This window comes from Cnephaeus nilssonii (genome assembly GCF_951640355.1).
Source record: "Cnephaeus nilssonii genome assembly, chromosome: 2".
NCBI classification, from domain to species: Eukaryota; Metazoa; Chordata; class Mammalia; order Chiroptera; family Vespertilionidae; genus Cnephaeus; species Cnephaeus nilssonii.
This window is the reverse complement of record NC_137073.1, coordinates 60641523-60664129: the sequence shown is the minus strand read 5'-3', so window position 1 is coordinate 60664129 and position 22607 is coordinate 60641523. Positions and strand designations below refer to the sequence as shown.

The 22607-nt window shown below is 41.3% G+C and overlaps 1 protein-coding gene across 1 annotated transcript in view; it reads right to left on the bottom strand.

Moving 5' to 3' along the window:
- Window positions 1–22607, bottom strand: part of PCSK1 (proprotein convertase subtilisin/kexin type 1) — a 42167-nt gene that overhangs the window by 6546 nt on the left and 13014 nt on the right. The window contains exons 6-12 of the mRNA XM_079795445.1: window positions 16484–16572; window positions 13527–13699; window positions 12339–12551; window positions 9572–9672; window positions 3258–3491; window positions 1958–2115; window positions 522–655 (exon numbers count right to left, since the gene is read on the bottom strand). Coding sequence (XP_079651571.1) covers window positions 522–655; window positions 1958–2115; window positions 3258–3491; window positions 9572–9672; window positions 12339–12551; window positions 13527–13699; window positions 16484–16572 — 1102 coding nt within the window. The remainder of the gene's footprint in view (window positions 1–521; window positions 656–1957; window positions 2116–3257; window positions 3492–9571; window positions 9673–12338; window positions 12552–13526; window positions 13700–16483; window positions 16573–22607) is intronic.

The following is a 22607-nucleotide window of genomic DNA, read 5'->3' as shown; positions in this document are numbered from 1 at the left end:
ATGTTTTTTTAAAAAAATATTTTTACTGATTACAGAGAGGAAGGGAGATGGAGATAGAAATATCAATGATGAGAGAGAATCATCGATTGGCTGCCTCCTGCACACCCACTATGGGGGACTGAGCCCACAACCTGGGCATGTGCCCTGACCAGGAATCGAACCATGACCTCCTGGTTCATAGTTTGATGCTCAACCATTGAGCCAGCCAGTTGGGCTATGTTTTTGAATACAGTTCATTCTGGTGAGTAGGTCATGTGGGACACTTGGATTTGTCCCACAGTCTGTCACACTGTATATCAGAATATCTTCTCTTCCTTCCTCTATGGCAAGTGCCTAATTTATTTATTTTTTAATCTATCTAGCCAAGTGGCAGGACTTGAAACACTACATCTTTTCATTACTTCAACTACAGAGGAATCAAAGTTCCTTAGGACCCTGATGAATGATGACACCAACCTTAAAACTCTTCCCATGTGTTTAAAAGTAAGCTTGTGTGTCTATAGCCTTTCCTTCTTACTTACCATGTCTGCAATTCGCAAAGTCCAGGTGCCTATCGGGTTCTCTCCCCATGTGTGAACAGACATGAAGTCCCAATTTTTAAAGCCATTAGGAGATGTATCCCGCTCTCTTTCAGCTAACAGAACAGTGTCGGTTCCTATTTTCATACAAGAAATACAAGTTAATAAATGTCCTAACAGCTCTGATAGGACACACTATAGCATCTGTTAATGAAAATGAAAGCTGGGAGAGATTAACCCTCCAAATATTTTTATCCACAGTACATTACACATTATCTGACATATAGTAAGTTCTCAATCCATACTGTAGAAATGAAATAATGAATGAATATATTAAAGTTTATTTGAATAAGAACTCAGAGAATTACATTTGCAAACTACATTAAAGAAGAGAATCAAAGGCCTAAAATACATTTTAATGGAACTGTCATTTTGAAATATAAGAGGAAGTTTTGAGAATTTAATAGGTGCCTGAGTCTACAATCTTGTGTATACATTAAAAAGCTATGTTAATTTAATAATCTCTTATCATATAAAACTAGTAATAGGAGTAACTCTAAATTTTCAAATCCAAGCTTTCTAAAGAACAATAAATAATATTACTTTCTAAGTGAAAGGGTCAAACAAAACTACAGGGCCATTAATGAAAAAGCAGTCCACCAACCTTTCAGGACAATTCCAAGATATCTAGAAAGTGTAACTCCAAAATTAAAAGAACCTACTCAAAAGCTGTAAGAAGTTCATATCCTGGAAGGACATTATAGAGATAGCTCATTTTTCCGCACACATCACCTACAGACAAGGAATTTATCCAGAGACTGAATGTGGAAGAGTGCTGGGACAGCTTCTCCTGGTGGATTATGGTTTGTGTTCACAAGCTCTTCCCATCCAGAATCTCATCTAACTTAGTGCCCTCTCAGGAAAGAGCAACTGCCCATATGTCACATCACATGCCTTAATAATATCGTTATGGAAAATTTGTTAATCTTCTCAACCATCTTTCATGGATCAGAAGTCTCAGTTTTTCAATTGACTCCTTGTCTGATGTATCTATCAGCTTTATTAATTAATTATCAGAGTAATTTTCACTAACATGTTACCTGAGAGAAAAGAATGATAGATCAGTGACCTGGAAAAATGAGCACAATTTGAAAATGTATATTGTGGTATTCATTAACTCTAGAAAGGCTTATTAATTACATTATTATTTGAATAGACCTTGTTCTTTGCTTATCTAAGGACCCATGGGAATGAGCAGGGCAGAATTCTGATGTTAAAAAAAGAGGGGGGCGGGGGGAAAGCATATTTTTTAAGACCTGAAAATATCTATTGGGAGACTTAGTTCTATAAAGAAACAAAAACTCATTGATTTGAAGTAATTGAGTTTAAATTTAAACAAATGATTTTAAAAGAAATTTTTTAAGTTAAAAAAAATTTACCAGCAGCAGAAGTGAGTGTGACATGAAGGTCTCCTCTTCGGGAATATTCAATTGTTGCTTCAAATTGTACATGTTCCAGGGACGTGATAGCATTTTCCTGTCCCTCACAAGCTCTTGTTGGAATTTCAATGATAACTTCTCCATTAGCTTTCAGGGCTCTAAATATATTAATGAATCTCCATTGAATAAAGTGTATCTCTTCTTCCTTACACTTTATACAAATATGTACACATCAGTCTTGTACTTGATACTCAACTAAGCTTGTTGTCTCTCCCTATTATGAATAGAACCTAATTCAGGATTAGCTATGTATAAATGAATTTTAATGCATAGAAAATGGTAAGGCTTTTACAGACATAGAAAAAAAAACACAAATCTACTGTTTCATCATAAATAGCAAAATCAATCCTGAGAAAGAAGAACAAAGCTGGAGGCATCATACTTCCTGATTTCAAAATATATTAGAAAGCTATAATAATCAAAACAGTATGGTAGTGGCATAAAGACAGACATATAGGCCAATGGAACAGAATACAGAACCCAGTTAAGTGTTCTCACCACAATAAAATAAGAAGAAAAGAAAATAGTAAAGAACACAGGTACTTGAAAAAATGCTGTTTACTGTGGAATCGAATTCAGGCAAGTTTGCCTTGGACCCATCAAAAAGTGGTCTATTATTGCAATAGACGTGTCCTCCAGGCCTTCTACCCTTAGGTATTTTGTGTGAGTGGGTCTTCATTATAATCATGATTGTTGTGATAGAATTAACAAGACAGTCATAGCAGGTTCTGCTTCCAGGGCTAGATGTGGTGGGTCAGATGTGGTCTATGTAAAAGCAGTATGATAAAGGTTCCTTCATGGAAGAAAGATGAATCATACAGCACTGTGGTATGAAGTGAGGCTCTTGAGGTCTGGATAATACTGGTTGGCGAGTACTGTATTTCATCAATTCTAAGATGCATTTTTTCAACATTTTATCATCTTTGAATTTGGGATAAATTTTAAAACTGATGATTGATAATAGTTTAATTAGCTAACATTGTTCTTAGTGCTATATAAAACAATGGTCCACCTTAAACTTAATGCTAGATGGTAGGTAGGCTATCAGAGGAAAATGCAAATATGCCAATATGATTTACAGATCTTTGATCTCAATATTCCCCCTGGACCCACAGCGAACACTGGCAAATGCTACCTCCATCTACTTCAGAAAGGAAGGTGAGACAAAATTAGACAAAATGACAAATATATCAAATAGTGCCATGGGCACACATTTATTCAAAATTCCTGAGACACTTACCTGGGCTCAAAGTCATTGTCCTTTATCACACACTCTTTCTTCTCGGGCACACTCTTCCAGGTTCTCGGATCAGCTAAGTCCACCAGAGCTTTGGCATTTAGCAGCCCGAATCCAAACCGACTGTTCACCATCAAGCCTGCGCCATTCTTTTTCCATCCAGGGTTATTGGCCAGTGGGTCATACTCAGAGGTCCAGACAACCAAGTGCTGCATATCTCGCCAGGTTAGATTTGGACTGGATGGAAAGTGACCCAAAACATCTTTCAGGGTCAAAATGACGTTTCCTTGCAAAAGCAAGTGCTAAGAACAAGCATTTCTATTCAGAAATTATGAAGTACCTTTTGTAACTGTACTTAATGTAATTCTAGTGTTACTATTTGTATGTCTTTTCATTTAGAAATCAAAATACAGTATGGAAAACTTCTCCTCATACCATGTAAGTTAAGTTCTTACCATTAGTAAAATTTTGTCTTCAGCATTGTAGACATATAGGACTTGGTTCATGATTCCTAATTAGTTAAATTTACCTGGAGCAAAAATAAAAATGATAGCACCTCCTTTCATTCTTCCAGTCTTCTGCTGTCCATTAACATCCTTGTCATTTTTAGCATTATTAACAAAGTCCTTGACTTTCTTCTTGAGAAGACTCAGATTTTAAAGATATGGGCTGGCTTCCTACTCAAATAGTGTTTGGTTCTTTTCTTTATGTATCAAAAGTGTCAAGAAACTCTTAGCTACTTGAGATCACTCTTGTAAGATCACTATGCTTAATACTATGGGGATATTTAAAGAGGTGGTTCTTGTTTTTAAGAAGCTTACACTCCAGTAAAAGAACTAAGGTTATTTTTTATTACTATAATATATCTGCTGAATAATGTGTTTATGGCATAATGCACTGCAGGAGTTTAGTAGAGAGATAATTATTTCAGGTTGGGAAGATCTAGAGAGGTTTTGCTGGGAAGAAATATTTGAGCTGAACTTTAAAGAGTGGGTAGAATCTCAAGACGTGGAGTGAGAGAAAAGAGAATGAGGCAATGGAGCAAAACCTCTGCGGGGGGTGGGGTGAGGGGGGAGAGGCAAAGTACATGATGTGGCTCAAGTACAGTGAGTAGTCTGGCTTGCTGGAGCAGGAAAAGGTGATAAGGAATACTGAGCCAGATGGTGAAGGCCTTGACTGCCAGGTAAGGGACTTACACTTTATTGTTTGAGCAATGGGGAATCATTGAGAAATTTTGAGCAAAGAAGAGGTTTAACCAGAAGACCTATATTAGGTCTATTATAATGCAGATAGAGCCTTTCCTCATCACCCTATGTAAAATTTCAGTTCTCCCACATGCTTCTGAGCATTATTATTCTGCTCTACTGTTTTATTTTATAGTATTTATCACCTTCTAACATATTGGGCAATACATTTGTTTTGTATATAATTAATGTCAGTCTCCCCTGCTAGATTTAGCCATGAGAAGGGCTGAGATTTTAATCAGTCTTGTTCTCTGATGTGTACCTAGCACTCAGAAGAATTGCAGGCACAGAGAGAATATAAGCTGAGTAAATATTGGTTGGCTGAATGATTGAATGTGACCACATGTTAATTAGCCCCCAAATATAATTTTAAAACTTACTGCAATTCATCAGTAGAGTCTTTCAAGATCTCAAGTTTTCCCTTAGCTTTGAGACTTGCATTGTGTCTATTAAGCCAGTCAAGCATTAGTCCTCAAGGTTTCTATCTTATCACCCTCAGGAAATCTGGCTCAGTTTGCTGTTTTCTCGCTAGAGTCAATAGTATATTGGTTAAAATGTCTTCTGGTAGGTATTGCAAAGGATACCTGGCAGGCCTCACAGGGAAGCTCCCTCCCCACGTCAGCCTGGGTGCAGAGCCCATGCATCTAGGTCTCTCTAGGGAGTCGCAGTCAAGGACTCAGCTCCTCCACTTGGTCAAACTCTTCCCATATTTACATTCCTAGCCCCTCACACCTTCTTTCTTAGGTCTCCTTATCTGAGGCCTTGGCCAGAGGTCTCCTCTGCTCAGGCCTCCTTATGGGGGGAGTGGGAAAAACCTTGAAGACATTTTCCCCCCTCCACTTTTCTACTCCTAGCCTTCCCCAAGCCCCACCCCACCCCAGAATCCATATAACTACCAGAGCCTTTGGGATGGGGGGGGCTCCCTCAACAGTGAGAAGACCCTAATGAATGTCATGTTTCACCTGACCTTTAACTGGGGCACCATTCTTTTTTTTTTTGGGGGGGGGGGGATGGACTAGGGTAGCCATTGTTTCCTCTTGTTTTAGACTTTGCCAGCATGGTAAGAGATTAAAGGCTTAACTCTTTCATTTTTGGTTTATTGCTTTAATTTGCTACTCTGATGCCTAGAGGCTCAGTAGACTCACTCTCACATCAGCTGACCTCCTGAGAAACATACCAGCCAGAGAGTGACTGATGGAGGCCTTAGAAAGACTCCAGTTCAGTGATTCTCATGGGTTCCAGATTGCTTGCACCATAATCATCCGGGACACTTGCAAATATTGAAAATTCCCAAGTCCCATCTTAAACCCACTGAATCAAAATATCAGGGTAGAGCATTATTTTATATTCATATTTGAAAAAACTAACCAGTTCTATGTTATAGCTAAAATAATGAGTTGGAAGAAAGAACACAAGCATATAACTAAGAAAATTAGAAGTCATTTCAAAGCATGGAGGACAGAATAGGGAGTAATAAAAGGCATACTACACTATATCTACTACCAAAGACCTGTGTGACTTTAAGCAAGTCACTTTATTTCCCTGGTCCTGAGTTGACTCATTTATAAGAATAGAGGGATGAGTATAATAATCTCTAGAATTCCTTACTGTTCAGACCTCCTATCTGCCCAGTATCATAAATACCTCATCTTGTCTCTACTTTGGCCATCCCACATTTAGGAATAATTAACTAGCTGAGGAGAAATGGCTATTTTTTTAATGTAGACATTAATTCTGTCCTATAAAGCGTTTTATTGAAATTCTTGCATCTTCCCAGTCCTTTAAAGGGAGTTTTAGGTAAAAAGCCTTTTATAAAGGTGATCAATGGGCAACTCACCACTTTCTGATTTGACCATCTCTGTGAGCAGGTGTCTGGAGGTTGGGATGAGGAAGTGAACTAAGGAAGCCTAAGGCAGGGTCTTGATAATCAAACACAAAGCATAGACTTCCTATATTTCTATAGCAGAACATTTGTTTTATATTTAGTTGCATGTTTTATTGTTTTTTTTTATTTTCTTTTACCTATTCTGTACTAAATACTCAAGGAGGTTTCATTGCCATGCAATTTGGAAAATTAAGCCTATTTCCCCAACAGAGTTATTCTTCATTTGTGTGATTGCATTTCATAAATGAAAAGGAGCTGCTAATAATCGTACGTTTCATTCCTGACAGCCTCCCTTTGTTAATTAGTGCTCAACAGCACCACAATAATTAAAAATTTTAAAGCTGCATTAGATTGCAAATCAAGGATATGTTTATAGAAAATAAGGGTTGTGGAATTAAACATTGAAATTAAGCATTGCTTCTAATTAGAAGAGTGTAGGTAAAGTAATTTGAAACAAAATTCTAAAGTGAAAGAGTCCTAGAGGCTGTCTCATTCTGCCTCTAATCACAACTAGGTAAGTCCAGTATGTTGAAGATTTCCTAATCTGGAGACTTTCCAATATTTCACAACCTACTGGGTCAAGGATATCTTTGATGTGGTTTATTCAGAGGTTTCATGCAGCATTGAAGGTTTATTTTCCTTTCTCCAGCCTTTAATGAAAATAGAAGATTGGTTCATCTGTTTATTTAATACCTCCCAACATGTCAAGGGATTCAGTGTTTCACTACAGAATTTGTGTTCTCTTCTAAAAATTACTCTGATTCCTTTGCTCTCACCACAAGAGACTGAGATTATTATCTGCCATCTTCTAACATGTACTCACTACATGACAATAATGGTACCATAGGCATTTATCGAAGGAATTCCTATCTTTTTGATGCCTATTAAGTACCAGCATGGACATCTTCACAATTACAGCTAGATGAGGTTGCAGAAAAAAAAAAAAAGAAAAAAAACAGTTGTAAATTAACTCTTTATAGCAGTGTTTCTCAAAATTTGGTTAAGCTAACTACTAGCATTCAAACTACCTAGGACACTTATTAAAAATGGGGGTTCCTAGGCCAAATACCAGAAACTTCTCAATCTGAGTTGATGTCAATGGGACATGGGAATCTGCATACTACATAAAACTCCGAAAGTGATTTTTATCTAAGCTGGTGTTTGAGAAACACCCTTCTAGGGAAGAAAATCCCTCTATACATATTTGAGCCAGAAACTATTCTTTCTCCTTCCCTCTCCTCATTCCCCAGTCCTCCAGCTAAGTCATATTTAATGCAACATAGTAAGTAGTTTGCTTGTGACAAGGAGTCTTTTATGAGGAACTCATAAAACGTGAGTGTTAGGATGTTCCTTTATCAGCCTCAATCTTACTAACTTCCCTTTGTTTGAGAGGATGAGCAGCTACCATTCAGCATTTCCTCTGCACCAGGGCCATGGGAGGCAGCACAGTGGACTGGCTGATAGCACAGGCTTTTCCCAGATTTGCTCTTTCCTTACCAGACATCTTTCCAGCCCATCCAAGTAGGTAGACTCTTGGTATGAGTTTTGCTAGGCCTGTCTTGCTTAGTCACTGTGGCCGTCTCATAGCTGAGATACCTGGGACTAAATCACAGCTCCACAGGTGCCCCAGGGCTCCTGGAGCTACTCTGGATTAATCCTCTTAGACAAAGACTCAGAAACTTCTGGGCTCTTCCAGCTGTGGCATGAGCCCAAGTGTTCTCTTTTGCTACTGTGAACCTCATCTACTGGACATGACATGAGGGGACTGCTTTGTTTTCTCTAGAGAGCATGGATGTCCTTCTAAGATAAACTGCTTAGTAGGAAGGGTAATGGTAATTTTAAAGTTTAATCACTTTCTTGATCATGCAACCACAGCACCTAACCTGACACTTAAATATTTCTCACCACACAACACTAGAAACTAGAAATGAGAACGAATCAAAAGTAGTGTGAGACAGTTGGATTTTTCCCCTCTGTGTTAAGTATTAGACTATTGGGTCGTTATTATAAGGGGGGAAAACATTGCTGTTAAATCCCTTTTTAACATCATACACTAAAATAAATTCCAGGGTGATTTATGACTTAAATATGGTAAAGGAATCATAATAAAAGACATATAGATAAATGTTTAATCTAGTTTGGGGTTGTAAATATTTTTCTGAGTGTAAAAACAAAGGAAAGAAACTTAAAAAAAAAGACAGGCAAATGTAACTGTATATATATTAACTTAATTACCTTAAAATTATATATAAATAAAATTAAAAGGTAAATATCTAACCAACAAAACTAAACGAAGGCATAAAACCAAATCAAGGCCATAAACAAGCAATTACAGATGATAAATGGCCAAAGAATATAAAATACTGAGCTTCATTAGTAATGAAATAAAAGTGTATGAAGATTAGATACCATTTGCATGTATCAAAATAGCAAAAACTTTTAAAAATAATAAAAGTAGCTTTAATAAGGTTTAGGAAAATGGTATTTTCACACATATAATGCTGGTGGAAATATAAAATGCTATAGTTTTTCTAGACAGTAACTTGTCAATATGTATTAAAATCATTGAAACATTCATACCCTTTGACCCAGAAATTCCAATTGGGAGTGTTTATCCTACAGAAATTACCAGAGATAACAACCAATATTTATGGACAAAGGTGCATGACTAGATAACTTTAATAAAATCTGCATTTATATAATAGAATATTATGAAAAGATAAAAAAATTGTTTTTATTCTCATTCCTCTAAGACTGGGATTGTATAATATGAAAAAAAAGGATGTTTTATAAACTTACCATTCCTAATACTACCCACAGAAATTATTTGTATAAAGTATTTCCTGGTGGGAATAAACAGAAGTGAGAAGGCCTTGAAGCTGAGTGGGAGAACTTGGAGGAGACCATGAGTTTTTGAAGGTCAAGGAACATTGATTTACACAAGAGAAAATGCTCTTAACATATTATAGGGAGGGTTTAAAAACATCACAAAATAATGTATACATGAAGATCCAGTTTTGTAAGATATGTTTGTACTAAATCTACACTGTGATGTTAACAGGAAGAGAGTTTATTTTATTATCATTTACAGTTTTCTACTGTAACCATGCATTCAGAAAACAATACATGTTATTAAGGAGGAGGAGAAGCAGCCTTAGTAATGGTGATTAGAAGCTTTCCGGGCTTACTTTGCTTCCAGGGCCAGAGCGAAGATGCCAGCAGCCAGGGGTGCCGAGGCCGAGGTGCCCGTGTGGGTCCCTGTACAGTCATTGTGCAGGTCAGCACTCGTCTGTGTGGCGCCAGAGGGGAGAGAAACATGGGAGAACATGTGAGGAGTGTGATCCTGTCCCTGGGGGAAACCATACCGAGGGCCGCATCTGCTATGATCAGGAAACTGAGCTGATTCGATTCCCTGCTTCCTTCTCTAAACCACAGACGGATGCTTGCCATCTGCTGATATGTTAGTTCACTCTCCTCTCCATGCAACTTGTCTATAATTCTGGCATCAGGGTGCCTTTTTGGGGGATGAAGTACTCCCACCATGAATATTTTCTGCTCTGAGATTCCCAAACGAAATGCTGTCTGTAAAAAAAAGGGACTGTTTCAAAAATCACTGTGAATCATGCTGGCCCATTAATCATCAGATCCATTGTGTTTGGTCTGGCATATTTAGAACTTCTGCCTCATGCAAAATTCCCTGTTGCCTTCAGATTGACATTTGACTGCCTCTTTGGTACAAGAATATAAAGCCATTCTGATTTTGGCCACTTGAACTACTTGTTCAAAACTTGTTTAGTGTGTAGTTTGCACTCACTGTTGATGTGATTTGATGCCCATGAGTTAGTGTCCACATCTGCACATTGATGAAAATGGTGCTTTTTCCAAATGGAAAGTGTGCTAGACTTAGATCTAGTACACTGAATTCTAAAACTGCTGTTCAGTAGATGTATCCCAAGGGCAAGGCACTTGGTTTCCCCATCTGTAAAACGAGGTTGGCATTTCCTGACTCAGACTCTGAGGCTGGAATGAGATCCTGCTTATGAAAGCATTTTTACACAATATTATTGAATGTAAAGAATTACCTAGACTTATTATAGCTTAATTGAAGAGGTTGCTGAGATGAAGGGAAGAAACCAAAGAGACTTCCAATCGGTCTGCCTGAAGAACCACAGTACTGCTGGTTGAGCAAGTAGTTGGGCCAAAGGATTACTAACAAGACACCCACCCAGGCTCCTGCTCTCTGGTTTTTAGCTAGTGATTTCAATGTGTGGGAGGGAGGTGTAAAAAAATAATCTGTTCTGTCATCACCTCCTTTGGCTTCCCACTTGGAGTGGCTGAATTTCTCCAGTTATGGTGGCTCTGCTCCTCAGAGGGTTGCAGAAGCAAGGCTGCCCTTTTTACCTGTTGACGCAAGTGAGCCCCCAGAGATGACGGCTGAGGAAGAGGTTTGCGCAAGACAGAGACTATTTATTGCCACCATCTCAAATAGAATTCACCATCTGTCTCTATGGCTGATTACCTAAGGAGCGATCTTTACAAAGATGGAAATTCTGCCTCCTACTTCAGAGCACAGCAGCTCAGATGAGGGACAGTCTGTGAAATGGTGACTCTGAAATGTATAGCAGACCATTTTCTCAAAAGCAACTCTGGACACACACAGGGACAACAGCAAAATATGTCTGATATGCTCCTTTCCAAGGCAATAAAATATGCCCGCCATAAAGAATCCCTTGGTAGCCCTGGCTGAAGTGGCTCAGTCGGTAGGGAGTCATCCTGTGTACCGAAAGGTTGTTAGTTCAATTCCCTGTCAGGGCACATGCCTGGGTTGTGGGCTTGATACCTGGTAGGGGGCATGCAGGAGGCAGCCAATCCATGTTTCGCTATTACATGGATGTTTCTCTCTCTCTCTTCCCTGTCTAAAAAATAGGTTAAAAAAAAAAAAAGAATCCCTGGGCAGACTGTCACTATTATTTGTGTAATTGAAGATACGGGCATGAGAGGGAGGCCAGTGCTTTTCAGTTGAGACCACAGTTTTACTGTCTAAATTAGAGTAGTTGACAGAAGCAGGCAGAATTCCAGAATCGTGTTCCAGTATGAAGAGGACAGTAATCCTGACAATTTTGTTGAGATGCTATTAACATGAATTTTACAAACTTTTCAAATTCTAGTCATCTAAATGACCTGCTCTTTCATTGAGATTAGAATATACATACTTTAGCTAGTTGGCTCTTTCTGTGTCAGAAGTTAAATGTGGGTTTTAAATTTTTAAATGAAAAGTGCCTCTCTGTTCTCAAAGCTCCACGTGGCCCTTCCTCATCGTGCCCTTGAAGGAAAATCCAATAATTGTCCTTGGCAGTCTGACTCACGGCAGTGAAGGCACAGCCACACGTGGGCTGGAGATGCTCTCTGAGCACATAGCCTTCCTGAGCTGCTTGTTCGGATGCTGAGAAGTTCACCTCAGGGGAAATTGAGCCTGTTATTTTCCTGCAGGTCGTTTATTCTTAGGAGACATAGCTGGTGTATGCTCTGTATTTTTATCATCTGCTAAAGGGCAAGTCAGACCATATCCCTGCTATTAAAGGATCCACAAGTACAGGGTTGATAAAGCCCCTACAACCCTGAGATGCCCTTTAAGGCTGTTTTTAGGGAGGCATCACACAAGCTGCCTGGACATTTAGAGTCTTGGCTGTAGGTAATGACTGACTGGTGGCTTCTCAGGGCTCAGTTTAAAAATGACTGAGAGGCAACATCTTCCAGGCAGAAGCGTAATTATCCCCGAGAGAGAAAACTTCCCATTATATGCCAGCCTTTCAAGTGAGCAAAGGACGAGTCTCCCCAATGGAGACATCACGCTTAAACAAACCAATTTTACCAAAGGTACCGACCAAAGGATTCCTGTGAATGCAAGTCATGCTCTTCTACCGAAGCAGAGAGAGTTAGACAAAAGCAACCTACGATTCTCTGGTCGGTGTAATCCCCGCTGCTGTACGAGGTGGCCAGCGTGGAGGAGCACTTCTCGGCGTACCAGGGGGACAGGCCCTGCTGCGAGGCGCTGCTGATGGAGATGGTGTAGATGCTGTCTGTGTACCCATCGCAGTCACAGTTATCGCCCTGACGCCCCCCGTTCCCAGATGCCCAGACGAAGATGGAGCCCTTTCCTTGTCTCCCCTGAAAGAAAAACCTGAATATATCACTTCTATTATCATCTCTTGGGGTCACTGTCACACCTCAATAAAATCCCCAACAAATACATGCTGAGACAGTTAATGTGGTCTTTTTCACCTCTAGGTACTCCAGCACCAATGCTGGAGATCTTGTGAGACTTCCTGTGATGAAGCCACGGGCTTCTGGCTCTGCCGGTCCTTTCTCTGGGCTCTCTGGGATGGGGCAGAGCTGGGGCTCGCTTTCTTTTCTTTTTTTTATGCAAACTCATACTCTGGCCCTTAGCACTTGCTCATTTTTTTCACTCTTCCCTTGCCTTATGTCACTACTTTTGAATCTTTGAACTTCCTCTCCTTCTTTCTGCTTGAAATCTTCTGGCTAACTAACAGAACAAAAAAATCCGGCATTATTCAGATCTGCTTTGCAGCTGCATTGAAAGGGACTCTTCAATTGAATGGCCCTCGTCAAGGCTACTCTTTCTGTGATTTTTCAATATGTGCTCTCCAGAGTTTCTACTTTTGTTTCATCCTGTGCAGAACAAGGCCGTAGAATACTGGCAAGAATGCAATAAGCCCAAGGTGCACGTATCCACCAGGCACGTGCAGAACGGGCAGTAGCGCTCTGTTACATTTAAGGATGCGTTTTCGGAGCATTTGAAAGAAGTCTGGGTGTAATTTATCTAGTGTGAAAATTCAAAACAGCAGGAAAATGAGAACGGACATAATCCAGAGTATTTTTTAAAGTATATGTTTTAAGAGTAATGAGTCTCTGTTGAATGTCAGACCCAAATGGGGAAAAATATCTCAACCCTTAACTTCTATCCCTCCTGAAGAATGATTGGGCTCTCTGAAAGCATTTAGAATCATAAGCAACTGCAAGAAATTGACAACCATTTCTTTCCACATAAGCTAAATGTTCTTCCCTTCTCAGCATAACCACAGACAGGTTTCATTTCAGGCGGGTGTGCGTGAAGCATCTCACCTGTTTAACACCATATTCAAACGCCTTCTGGGCTAGCCGACCAGGCCCCTCCACAGTTTTCCCATCGTCGTTCGGCCCCCAGCTCGCACTGTAAATGTCCACATGCCCAGGATTGAATCCAATTGAACTGGCTTCAATAGCATCGGTCACAATGCCATCCAGCATTCTTATGCCTGGACAGCAAAACACACAAATAGTAAGTTGATGTCAGCATGTACATGTAGAATGGCATAATGCTCTAAATATTTATTTTTTAAAAGGACTGTCAAAAGAGTCAAAAACAGGGTAACCACTGGATGTCCCAAATGCCCATGGCCTGCTTCTAACAGCACAAAAGAAAGATACAATCACTGCCTCCACAAACTTGCTTACCCGTTTTTTAGAGATAACTATGTGCTATGCAGTAGCCATGGTTAACATGGATTACAAAATGTCCCACCTCCCTCCACTACTCCAATAACCTAGAAATGACAGGATAGCTTTTAGGAAGAGGCACCAAACAGCCCTCCCTTGACATACCTGCTCATGACTATACCACGAAGGGCTGTGGCCCAACCTGTGCCACACAAATGACTCTGTACGGGAAACCGTGGAGCTTGCAAAGGTCTACCCACAATAGGAAACTAACAAATAGGAAAATAACTCTTGTTTCTAAGCACTGATTAAAAATAACCCAGAGGCCATTCTTTTATGTATTTGCTAAGAAACATTTTCAAGGAACATGCTTCCTTTTCTTCTAAATAATCTCAAGGATGAAATCATTGGCATGGATTTTGTTCCTGAGGGAGAATCGTTTTTCATCAGGAGCAGGCAGACGCAGTAGCTCCTGGTGCTTTCCTACGGGCTGCCACCCATCATCAGACTCATGTACTCAAGTGCCAGGAAGGCAAAAGCAATTTAGACAGATACAGGAAGCTACCTGGTTATTCCTGGCTTCAGGCTTATAATGCAACAGAGTGCACAGCTTCAGATTTTCACACTATTATTTACAATGGAGCACAGGTGAAAGAACACATAATTGACATTGTTCATGAAAGTCATATGTATTTTGTTTAAAAATGCATTTTTGGGAAATTTCCAGCTCCTCAATTTTGAGGTGCATGATTTTTGGGGCAAGTCACTTAACTTCTCTCTACCTCAGTTTCTTCAACTATAAAGTAGGGATAATAACAACTCACATGTATTGATGATATACTATATGCGACTACCATTCTTCAGGCTTTAAATGTATAAACTCATCTATCCTTACGACAACCATTGAGGCGGGTCCTATAATGCTCCCCATTGTAGAGGTGGAGAAACGGAGGTCAGAGATGGACAGTGACTTGCTCAAGGCCGCACAGGTTGAAATTGGGAAGCCAGGACTTGAGTACCCAAATATGTCCTGTTAACTTGCAGGATACACTGCCTATAGTGTGTTGTTGGATAAGTGATGGCCATACAGTAGATGCCTAAAAATGAAAATTATTATATAAAAATGCACTTGGGGCTAGACTATCAAAGGGTGGAGTAATGGAAGAAAATCCGTAGACTTGGAATGAGAAGTCTTGTGTTTTAGCTCTACACTGCCGCAAACTGTTACCTCGAGAATCTTGCTTCTGATTCCTCCTTCATAAAATAAAGAGATCAGGTGATTCTCTCATAAACTATAGCTACTTAGTTTATTATGATTTAAAAAGTGAATTCTTTTTTCTAGGTGATTACATAATCTGTACTTCTTCATTTTTGTTAAATTAGCATGGCACTTTGATGGTATTAGTGTCAAAGTAATTAGGAATGACAAAATATAAGAGTGTGCTGTATTAGGGAGAGAGATCTTATATATATGCCAAGATGGATATTTATTTTATTTATAAAAAGGAATACAGTCTCTGTGAGCTCTTTCGGATCCAGTCTCCACCACCCTTCTCCACAGGAACTGCATCAATGTGTTCTCTTGTCTTCCCACTGGGTTCCACCAACTGAGGGCAGCAGCGGGAGGTTGCGGGGCGAGGGGAGAGTGCGGTACTCACTCCCCTGATTCCTTCTTGTCTGGAAATAGCTTGGTGGTTGTGCTCAAGGCTGTAGCTCCTGTCCCGTGATTCTCTCCTATGGCTACAGCTTTCTCTCTCCAGTTTCCACTGACTCCTTCCACTTGCTCCTTTAGGCCTAAAGGTGGTAACATCTGCCTACATCTGTTAGCCCTTGTTGGTTTCCTTTGAACTCTTGTAAACAGTTCCTTTATTTAATTGCCCTGATGGAACTTACCATGTTTCCCCACAAAAACACAGACTGAAACAACTAGAGATTCTAAATTCTTGCTATTGAAAACAACCTTTGGCTTCTTAATATAACAAGCATGTATTCCTTTTATTTTTAAAAACTGTTCTTTGCCATGAAATGAAGAACTGCAGGATTCAGAGGCAGGGAAATTCTTTGCCTAAATTTCTTCCTCCTCTTGTTCCCTGAATAAGCACACAATAAGAAAACCTTCTAAATCAGAACACAGAGAAAATTAGATTTGTTTTAAAAGCTATTCAACATCTCAAACCCCCTCCCCATATGTGTTGGCTTATATTCAGCTATCATTTTCTAGGAATCCAGATCTATTAATTCATTTGCAAATCGCACCCAAGTTCTACAGCACATTTTGTATGGAGTCCATTTCTTCCTCTGGTTGTTGAAAGCCCCCCTCCCCACCTCATTTACACCAGGTAATGCAAGACTCAAGTTAAAAGTGCAAAACTAGCCTGGCCAGTGTGGCTCAGTGGTTGAGCACTGACATATGAAACAGGAGGTCACGGTTCGATTCCCGGTCAGAGCATATGCCTGGATTGCGGTAGGGGGCATGCAGGAGGCAAAATCAATGATTCTCTCTCATCATTAATGTTTTTCTTATGCCCTCTCACGCTCTGAAATCAATTAAAAAAATTTTTTTTTCAAAAGTGCAAAACTACAGGAACAGCCCTCTGCTTTACCTCCAACTTTGGAATCATATGCAACTCCGACCCCACACTTGTGATTATTTGCTTGCATGGCAATTTCTCCTGCACATCTGGTCCCGTGTCTGAAGATTAAAAAATAGGAATTATAAAACATAAATGAGGACAAACATTTGTTCTGTACAGGAATCCATGGTACATGGATATGTCAACTTTTTGTCTGCCTTTTCTCTGGTTTCTTCCCATCAGCGTTAGATGAAATTTAGGTATCATATGAAGGGCATAGGCACAGGAGCCAGAGTATGTGAGTGTATGAGTTCACATTTTAGCTTCTGCCACTAACTAGTGGTGTGACCGTGGGTGTCCTCAAAGGGTTGTGAGATCACATGCGATACTGTGTGTAGAGTGCTTAGAATAGTGGTTGGTACATAGTAAGAACCTAGTAAGTGAGCTATGGATACTATTATGAGCAACTCTGACACTTTTCAGAAATTGTTTGCAAGTAAGTGGCTTCTGCCCCATACTTTCTGGTAGTGAAGTGGCTTCTCACTTTCCCTACTAGGGACTTTTTTGGATTAGGTTACCCTGGACCAGCCTCAGTAGGATATGATAGAACAGAGTCTTCTCCCAAGATATCCTCCTCCTCTAACCACACACCAAACTAAAACATCTGAGGGTTTCCTGGTACTAAGAGAAGTCTGAGATTTTAAGAAGACACTACAGGCTAATTGGGAAACCAGGAGACTTCTGCAACTCTGATTCGGACCAGAGGCCTGAACAAGATGGGGTTTGCAATCAGGCAGAAAGGGTAATTCATGATTTCTGAGTATTTGGAGGGGGGAAATCCATCTCTAATTCAGACCAAAGCCCGCCCTAGTTGGTATGGCTCAGTTGGTTCGGCGTCATCCTGTGCACAAAGGGTTTCTGGTTCGATTCCAGGTCAGGGCACATGCCCAGGTTGTGGGCTTGATCCCCCTGTTAGGGGGCGTACAGGAGGAAACCAATCAATGTTCTGCTCTCACATCTATGTTTTTCTCTCTCTGCCTCCCTTCCTCTCTCTCTAAAAATCTATTTAAAATAAAAAAGATAATGAAACAGGACAAAGCCCACCATTAAAGCATCAATTCTGAAAGTGTGCCTTTTCTCAGCCTGACCTCAGAAGGGCCTGTAAATTAAGAGAAATTTAATGTAAATTTGTTGATTTTATGACTATATTCTGTTATGCAAGCACCTGGGAGCATTGTGAAGGCTGTTGGTGCCTTGGAGGAGCTGTTGACCAGATATGCTGACACAGAGGGAAAGAGAAGAAGGGTTAGTTAGTGCTGAGCAACTCGGTCAGCCAGCTACTTTTATAACCTATGACCCTAGACGTCTATTAATTTTGCCTGGTAAGAAATATATAAATCCAAAATTAACTGGGTAATTCAAAATAAGTCTGTTTCACTTATCTCTTTTTCTTAAAGTACCAGAGATGATTTCCCACTAAATGATGGTCCTGCTTCTTCTGAATATTGGCTAAGAAATCCTGCATCAGAACAATGTAATTATCTTTAATTCAAGGTCTTCCCTAGTGCAGCGACATCTGCTTCTTTTTTGCCTCCTAGAATTTTCCCCTTTTGGGAAGTGGCCCTCCCCTCACTCCTTGTGATTCTTTTTCTCTCACGAGGCTCCTTCTCCCAGACAAGCTTTCGATTAATGCAGAATATAAAGAGATTTCTATTCTTTCTCCAGAATCTTCAGCTTTAGGCTCCATCTGAGCCACGTGGATCTTGTTGCTAGGCAAGATTCTATTGAGATTGAAACTAGGAGATGGAGACAAAGTATTTGGTGTCTTGATGGCACATTACTTGAGCTCCTGGATCTTGCAATGCTTGAAGCTAAAGCATCCCTTAGGTGAAATTATTTTTTAATTGGATATTAATCTTTGAGTTAGGATTCTCTCACTTGCAACTGAAACTATCCTGACCACCATACCCATTTTCTAAGAAATGTGTTCCCATTGAATACATAGAAGGTGCCTTGTTTGATGGATTAGCCCTCTTTGCTTTTCTACAAGGAGAAATTCAGTTGCCATCCTCCAGGAAATCTATTCCCAACAGTCACCACTGCCTATATTTATATTTAAATAGTATGGGAGACAGGGCCCAGGATAGAAAATATCTAATCTAAGCCAACAGAATTAGCCTGTTTGAAAACATCCCTAGCATTGTACACCTGTCCTAAAAATGATGCAATGTGACATGACCTATTATTTATCTCTCCTTACACATTGAAGACTATTTTCTTGAAAGGTGTAGTAGGGTGATGCTACAAATAGGGGTTAGTATTTTTTCCTCCACTTATCCTCAGTTCCTACTTTATCCTTTGAAAAAGAAGGAAGGCTTTATCAAAGTGGTTCTACATCATTCTTTATAGACCTGTAGCTTTTTCTCTTCCCTTAGATCAGGCTCTGAGGTAAAATAACCCTCTATTATCTTAGAACAATGGTAGCAACTGACATTTAAACAAATTGACTTTTAGAAAAGTATTCCACAAGATAGTTTAAAAACTACTATTATACTGGTTAAAATATCCTTGTCACACATGTTACTTAACTAGAATCTGTAATTGGTATTGAAATATGAATACAGATTCATGCCAGCTTAGTAGTAAGAGTTACCTGCACCTTTAAGATTTTATTACTTAGTGATTCCTCATTTGATTTGCAGAGGAGAATTCAAATGCAGCTTCTATTAATCTTATTTACATATTACTTGAGCTTCTGGATCTTGCACTGCTTAAAGCTAGAGCATCCCTGGGGTTAAATTGTTTTTTTAATCCCCATATTACTTAATCTTTGAGTTACAGCAGTAACACAGATAGTTTGGTGCCATAATGCCCTGTAATTGGGTGATAATAGATCTCAAACTGTTATAAGGCCAAGATAACATAGGGCATTCATTTTCCAAACCTGAGGGATTTATTTCTGACAACATGCTTGAAGGATAACTATCCTCTCTAATAAAATGGTAATATGCAAATTAACCATCACTCTGCTACATAAGCCACGCCTACTAGCCAATCAGGGTGAGTATGCAAATTAACCCCAATCCAAGATGGCTACAGCCACAGAGAGCAAGGTTTCCCAGGTAACAGAGCAAGCCAAGCTTTCCATAGCCGTTGCAGGCCTAAGCCTCCACTCAAGCTACAAAGTTTCAATTATAGAAGGTAAACAAATTCAAACAAATGGCGGCAGAATGGAGCTTGAGAGAGCAGGCCAGGGTTGCCGGCGGCAACAGGGGAAGCAAAGCTTTCCGCACACCCTGGCCGGGCTCACCCGCTTAAGGCTACAAAGTTTCAATTGTAGAAGGTGAATTAACTGCCACAGAAATGGCTGACGCCCCAGGCTACAAAGTTTCAATTGTAGAAGGAAAATAAATTCCAGATACCAGGGCCTCCCCTTGGGTTGCCAGGGTGCGTGGCCGGCCTGCAAACCACCACAGGCCCCTCGCTCAGGCCACCCCACACCCCAAGGGAACCCCCACCCTTATCTGTGACACCCTTCAGGGCAAACCAGCTGGCCCCCATCTGTGCACCAGGCCTCTATCCTATCTAATAAAAGAGTAATATACAGATTGATCATCACTGCAACACACAATATAGCTGCCCCCATGTGGTCAAAGATCCTGCCCCCATGTGGACACAAGATGGCCACTACAAGATGGCCAGCAGGAGAGGGCAGTTGGGAGGCACCCGGCCTGCAAGGGAGGGCAGTTGTGAGGGACCAGGCCTGCAAGGGAGGGCAGTTGAGAGGGACCAGGCTTGCAAGGGAGGGCAGTTGGAGGTGATCAACCCTGCAGGAGAGGGCAGTTAGGGGTGACCAGGCTGGCAGAGGAGGGAAGTTGGGGGCAAACAGGCTGTCAGGGGAGCAGTTAAGCATCAACCAGGCTGGCAGCGGAGTGGTTAGGGGGTGATCAGGCTGGCAGGCAGAAGCGGTTAGGGGCAATCAGGAAGGCAGGCAGGCAAGCAGTTGGGAGCCAGCAGTCCTGGATTGTGAGAGGGATGTCCGACTGCCCGTTTAGGCCCGATCCTGGTGGGATCGGGCCTAAACGGGCAGTCGGACATCCCTCCAGGAGTCCCAGATTGGAGAGCGTACAGGCTGGCCTGAGGGACAACCCCCCCGCCGTGCACGAATTTCATGCACCAGGCTTCTAGTTTTTTATAATATCCTTTGATAAATGATGAGGATGCTACATTTTTGGTTGATAGTCAAGAGGATCCTGAGAGATAGTTGCCTATTGTATAATTTTCAGATAGTAGATTCTGAACTGGCTCAGAAAATTGACTTGTCTCTGCTATCTCCTTTCACATGGTAATATTCTTGTCATACTGATTTCTCACTGAAAAGAGGTCTATCGTAGTTGTTAAATGAGAAGCTTTAATCATCATCACCATCACAGCAAATACAACTTTTTTTTATGTCGCAGGCACTATGCAAGCCAATTACATATATAAGCTCATTTAATCCCCACCGTAACCCAATAAAATAGATACTACTACTATTATCCCTTTTTAATAGGTGATAAAATTGAGGCGAAAGAAGTTAAATAATTTACTTTAGTCACTTAACTGTTAAGTGGCAGATCTAATACTTGATCTCAATCTAGCTGCAAAGTCTGTACTTAACTGTTTGGCTACTCTACAATCACTCTGTACTATGTGGGAGATCCAGACTATGCTCTGAAGCTCAGAGTTTTCAGGACAAAATAAGTACATTTATATGGGCTACTTACTTATGGGCCTTTGGAGCTCTGTGAGTTGGAAGAATCTATAATAATAAAAGTGTAATATGCAAATCGAACGACCGAACAGCAGAACAACTGTCCAGATGACCTTCCGGACGACCACACTATGACACGCACTGGCTTCAGGCTAGCCAAGGCAGGTGTGATGTGATTGGTCGGGGGCCCCACCACCACCCCATAATCGCCCCGCAGAGGGAGGCCCAGGCCACCCTCTGTGGGGCAATCAATGTGGGGGCTCTGTGATTGCCCCAAAGAGGGAGGCCCAGGCCACCAGCCAGAGGAGCAATTGATGGGGGGGGCGAGGGGTAAGAACACTCCACAATAGCCCCAAAGAGGCTACCTGGCCAGTGGTGGTGCAGCAGGTGGGTGGGGTATCCCTCTGCATGGCAATTGATCGTGGAACCCCGCGATTGATCTCCCCAAGGAGGGAGGCCCAGGCTACCTGGCTGGGGCCACAGAGGGAGGCCCAGGCCACTCGACTGGCAGGGCTGCAGTGGATGGGCGGGGCCTCCCTCTGTGGGGCGATCTATCTGGGTGCCCCGTGATCAATCACCCCACAGAGGGAGGTCCAGGCCACTGGCCAGCGATGCTGTGGCAGGTGTGCGGGGCCAGCCAGCGATCACCCCGTGGAGGGAGGCCCAGGCCAGCCAAGCAATCGCACCCCATACCTGTCACCTGCAGAGGGAGGTGACCAGTGGTGGGAGAAGGGGGGCAGCACCGCACAGATGGCAAGCAGTGGCAGTGGTGGGGGCAGGGCCAGCTGCCAGCAGCCCGGGGAAGGAAAGCCCCGATAGGTCCTGATCGCCGGCCAGGCCTAAGGACCCTTCCCGAGGGGTCCCAGATTACAAGAGGGCGCAGGCTGGGCTGAGGGACACCCCCCACACCTTGTGCACGAATTTCATGCATCGGGCCCCTAGTTATATTATAAATACTGTGTTTATTATAAATACTGTGATGTGAGATTTCCTCTTTTGGGGAAAAAATAGAGGGAAATCTGTATCCCTCTTCTCATGAGTAGAAAAACTCTAGAGAATATCATTTTATTAAGTATTCACCTATCACGCAGCCATCACCAATGTCAGATCCTGGGGTCAGACCCAGAGTACACTGCCTGGGGAGGAGGCAACACCTCCAGCTAACAGCCTCCTCTACTGCACCCATGTGACTGCTGGCATATTTCCTCTTACTCTTGACTAAGTGGGTGAGGTGAGAGTTGTCATTTTTACTAAATTCCAAGAAGGGCACTCCTTTCTTCTAAGCACTTATTGCCATTTCCTTAGGAAGTTCCTTTCAGGGGGCAAGGAAGTGATGCCTTGTCACCCACTTTAGGAGAAAAAATAAAAAAATAGAAGCAGAGAGGTGATGTCCTCGTCACT